The 4,997-nt window shown below is 40.4% G+C and overlaps 2 protein-coding genes across 5 annotated transcripts in view; both read right to left on the bottom strand.

Moving 5' to 3' along the window:
• Positions 1-2,286, bottom strand: part of LOC109467116 (B-cell receptor-associated protein 31-like) — a 9,170-nt gene extending 6,884 nt beyond the window's left edge. The window contains exons 1-4 of one of the 4 annotated variants that reach the window (XM_019765043.1): positions 2,161-2,286; positions 969-1,076; positions 539-639; positions 82-235 (exon numbers count right to left, since the gene is read on the bottom strand). In XM_019765043.1, the coding sequence (XP_019620602.1) occupies positions 82-235; positions 539-639; positions 969-1,060 (347 nt within the window). In that variant the 5' untranslated portion in view covers positions 1,061-1,076; positions 2,161-2,286. Of the gene's footprint in view, positions 1-81; positions 236-538; positions 640-968; positions 1,077-1,497; positions 1,589-1,877; positions 2,070-2,160 lie in introns of those variants that run through there. The other 3 variants (XM_019765045.1, XM_019765044.1, XM_019765039.1) reach the window with 3 other exon arrangements.
• Positions 2,287-3,385: 1,099 nt separating this feature from the next.
• LOC109467076 overlaps positions 3,386-4,997 on the bottom strand; it is a 2,554-nt gene continuing 942 nt past the window's right edge. Inside the window, exons 2-4 of the mRNA XM_019764981.1 lie at positions 4,682-4,875; positions 4,031-4,191; positions 3,386-3,858 (exon numbers count right to left, since the gene is read on the bottom strand). Coding sequence (XP_019620540.1) covers positions 3,797-3,858; positions 4,031-4,191; positions 4,682-4,875 — 417 coding nt within the window. The 3' untranslated portion in view covers positions 3,386-3,796. The remainder of the gene's footprint in view (positions 3,859-4,030; positions 4,192-4,681; positions 4,876-4,997) is intronic.

The following is a 4,997-nucleotide window of genomic DNA, read 5'->3' as shown; positions in this document are numbered from 1 at the left end:
GGACTTGGACATTCTTGTCTGTCTGACGGCCAAGTTTGCACCACCCATTTCAACCAACAACTCCACCGCGGCGTTACTTACATAATGAGGAACAGAGCGAACCCCGACATGTACAGGTTCCTCTGTGCACGGAACAGATGCATCATGATGTTCATGTGACTGGCGGGACGCAGCGCTCCCTCTGCACCCTCCTCATCCTTCAAGTCCCCGTACTTCAGGGACTCACGGATACCATCTAAGTTCAACAGTTTCAAAATGGCAATCAGCTGCAGAAATGGCAGACTTGACCCCCTTACCCATACTGCTTTGCAACCCTTCCAGCACTGCGTTGTGTTGTGTATAGTGTGTATAGTGGAACTTACAGAAACTCACACCTACATATATTCACATACACTCATGCACAAACATGCATGGAGGCACATACGCATGCAAGTACGTACGCACACACACCAACTCTGAATCTCTTTTTATCTCTCTCCCTCTCTCTCTCTCGCTCACTGACTCATTATTTGACACTGACTGTCCTAAAAATACCAACCTCCAAACAGCAGCAGAAGGATGGCTATCAGCACGTTGAAGTACAGGTTGCCATGTTGTACAAACCAGTTCAGCAGGGCTGATTTGAAAATCTTCTGCCATCTACAATGAATAGTAAAATTCATCATCTTTGGGCCCAAGGGAACCCATAACAGATACCACATACCACTAAATAGAATTTAAAAAAGGTATCTTTAGTACAGTTCATCTGTTTTTGGTATAGGGAAAACTATTTTCCAACACATGAGAGTGTACTCACTATTTCTTCTCTAGAAACGGCTAACCTATTTTATCTTAATTAACATCATACTGCATAAAATAAATAAAAAATTATATATGTGACCAGCAGGCAAATCGAGTTTTTCATTAATAAATAAAGGCTCAACAAATTTCATGCAACTTTATATGGTCAGACTGTGCTTTGTCCTCACCTTCTGGCAGATATGAATGGTATGCACAGGAGAACACACACGCCGATTTCTGCGTAGAGAAAAGTCGCAACGATCGTCCACTGGATAGTCATAATGTATGGGTGTCCACTGGGAGGACAGAAAACATTCAGTACATTCAGATCATGTATGTGACTATGTAGTTAAAAGTATGTGTGTATACGTCATGTGAGCATTATATGTATGTGTAACATTATATGTGTTTGTACATTTGTACGTACTGACAGGATTGAAACCACAAAGTTTTAATTGTTACCCCCCCTCGCCATGAATTTATTTCAGCTTATCATAAATCATTCACATGCATCCTGCTTTCTAATCCAATGGGATGTAGAATAAGGTTTTGAAGATAATAAGAAGATTGAGATTAGATATGGGATTAGCATTTTTGATGTGTGAATGACATTTAGAAAATTCAACTTCCAAATGTAGACAATTTTGTCTTTATCATTTCCACGGGTTCCACCTTAACAATACTATCCAGCCACCAAATGCCATGACAAATACATACATTTCAACATTCCATCCAGAAAATTCCATTTGCTGTATGTCACCTTGTCTTGTTTTCGCAACAATATTTAACACTCCTTTTGTTAATGACCCTACAAAAATACACGTATGACCATCTTGTGTCAGTAAAAACTGCAGTAACATGAATATCAATATTCCCAAATTTTAAGTGGAAATATAACCCATCACAAGCCTCACTATCCACTACCGTTTGGGAAGTAAGTGTCAAGTAGAACACTTCCAGTGTTACCAAAGGCCGTCCATGACACAATAATTGCCCAGTATTTTGTCTATAAAACTATATATGGTGGATACAAAATCACAGACTGCACAACTACTAGTATACAAGAAAGACAACATCTGTCATTGCCCAACACATACCTCGTCTACGAATTCTCCTATTTTACTAAAAAAAACGGCCCAAATTTTCCTCCGACGGCTTCTCTGTTTTAGGGAGAACAGGAACACTAGGGAAAACCGCACCGTGCAGCTATTTTAATACCTCGTCTGACCTGGAGAAACCGGAGTGAAACCATGACGTGTCTCAACCAAGGAAGGGCACGAACGCACATATGAGTCACACCCACACCCACTTTCGAGATGTTTACCAACAATTGTTTACATTGGAACTTACAATAATATGTCATACGACAGATTAACTTACCTACAGGCTCGTGACGTAACTGTTTAACGGGAAAATGGGCTTTCAAAAGCGCAATTTTTGCACGTATACCTGGACCAAGCCAAGCGAAATGTTTATGAATTTGGGCCAGTGGAAGCTTACATTATCATTGAAGGGGTGGGCACTTTCTGACTATAGAATACCATACTCGAAGAACCTAAGAAGCAAACATGTTTACACATCTAATAAATAATAGATATTCTATTTAGATATAAAATTGAAATAGCATAGTGTATTACATTATTATGGCATTAACACCGACTTTTTTTGATAGATATTATCTTATTACTCCTAGAAGACAGTAGACTATCCTACTGACCTTTTACCACTATTCTCGCGAGAAAGAGCGTGATTGCTGGTCAGGGTGCGAAGGCGGGACATTCAAATACAGCATCAACTTTTGGGCCCTGTATAGTATAGGACACCGAGATCGCCGTTAAGTTATTTATTTATAAGCTAAAGTACAATTGCTCGGCGTAAACAACGACGTAAAGAATCTTTGAATCATGCTTCGCCTCTTTTTCTTCAATGAGTCGTTATCCTTTCCGAAACTCCGTTGTACTACTTGTAGCACATTGATAAAGGTCAATCCATTCATTCATTCATTCATTCAATATTCATTCATCCTATAATTCATTCATTCATTCATACGTCATTCATTCATATGTAGACCGGCATCGAAAACCATGAATTAGATTTTAGAAAGCACGTGGCGACCTTCTTGACAAGTGGTCACAAGTGTTCAACATTTACTCCAAATCACAAACACTCCAGCGAACTGCATTCGCACTAAAAACAATGAGGCATGTTTTGCAGTTGAACTTCTTTATTGATGATACAATCATGCTAGATGGAACCCCCGGTGACAAGACAGTATCACGTGTCACTTGGATCTTTCTATTGTTGTTGTGACATAATCATGGTTCATTATGGTGGCACTACCCAGTACAACTGCATTTTCATTCCCTTAGCCAATCACCCTTCTATAGCCAGAAAGCGAAGCTATCTCGTTGTTGAACATGGTTGATACCATGGATATGGATACATTCAATCTAAGAAGCAATTTAGATTTCTTTCTATTCATTCCCAACATTATCGTGTATAGTGTAAAGCTCTACAAGGAAGAAGCTAGGTACGTTGACACTTAAATGATATAGATTGCTATTGAGTTGCTCTTGGATATAGTATGCGATCAAACTGCACTACATTCTATACAACAGCCTTAAACGTAATGAGCAACATAGAATCGTATCTAAAGCAAATCAACTTACTAATGCAATTTCATTGAACAGTTCATTCAGCTTCATTATAATGTGCACCCTCACAGAAGTGTGTAACATACAAATGTTCTTTTGTGGAATAAGTTCTAATATGTTGTTCTATCAAATAAATTTCCATTCTACTATTACATGTGCTGAGGAATGTCTCACTGAATAGACCGAGTTGCATAGTTCACGTAAGTAATATAGCTATATTGCAATACTTAGCAAAAGAAGGCTTTGATCTAAAATGAACGATTTGTAATCGTCAGCAACTTGCTCTAACTGCCAATACCGGCTCTGCATTGTGACTTCTCTAAATGCTGATGGCCTCAGGCGGACATGTCAGCTGATATCAGCTAGCCGTCACAGGTCTTGATGAAGATGGCCATGACGTCAGCAATGCCCACATTTCCCGGATCTGTATCGGGTCAAAAATGACATGGACATGATGTTATAGTTCTTTTCTATACCTTGATTTCCATGCACGAGGAGGTTTAGAATCATCAAATCCCAAACCAAATTCTCGGCTAACCCTATGCCTCTCCAACAATCCATGAAATGTTTCGAGGACAGTACAGGAAGATACTTACCTCGCTCAAAATTGACGCTGGTGGACCGCTTGGAAAACAGGATCCGCGGGGTGCCAGCAGTCCTTTTCTCCCAAGGACAGCCGTACGAGTTTCCATCAAGGACGACCAGCCAACCGTTATCAGCAGGGCAGCCTCCGTAGTTTCGGTTGATGAAGAATCGCCTAATTAACAGATTTATGATCATATGGTCAATATTGATTCTAGCCTGGGTGCCATCCGAATTTGTAACGGCTTGTAAAATCTTTTTCGGGGGAGCCGTTACAAATTCGGATGGCACCCAGGCTGATTTTTTCGGGGGAGCCGTTACAAATCGGATGGCACCCAGGCTATATTGATTCCCCCAAAATAATACTTTAGAGAAACCATGACAAATCAAGCCTCCTTGGACAAATGAAAATAGTTATTACCGTGACTCTATATATGTTCTGTCTTAATTGATGCAAGGATTGCAATTTATCAGGTAGTCGACTTGAGACATATCACCTGGCCACAATATTGTATTTTCGCTTCAGGCATCAGGGGCTACTAACCTCAGATGATTCGCCGTATTGTTTGAAAGACATCAGGTCCAATAATCTACACGTTTTGTTTGTTGCTTATCCCTTGAATTGTGTGTGTTCTGTTTGTCTGAATCTGGTGCACTTAACTTACCTATTAATGCGCCAAGCCACGTCACGGTGTCCTGAGATGGAAAAGTAGTTGGTGGGTGCGCTCTTCAGGTCAGTCCACGGCGATGAGATGACACGGCTCTTGGAGAACCAGCTGTGCTTGGTACTTCCCGCCCCGTTGAAGATGATGTCCCGAGTTTGCAGTGTTGGGCTGAACGTGTACAGGGACACCTTCACCTGTCAAACAAAACCGTTAACGTGTTAGTGTTGTTGTATGTTGACAAAGTAGGAGCTCTGGTTGAAGTAGTAAGGCTCTTTTTCTACAAATGGTTTCTACAAATTGAAAGTTTGTCATTTTT

This window comes from Branchiostoma belcheri, unplaced genomic scaffold (genome assembly GCF_001625305.1).
Source record: "Branchiostoma belcheri isolate BF01 breed outbred unplaced genomic scaffold, Haploidv18h27 scaffold175, whole genome shotgun sequence".
In the NCBI taxonomy this organism is placed as follows: Eukaryota; Metazoa; Chordata; class Leptocardii; order Amphioxiformes; family Branchiostomatidae; genus Branchiostoma; species Branchiostoma belcheri.
Note: the sequence above shows the minus strand (reverse complement) of the source record. Positions and strands in the feature narration are given on the sequence as shown.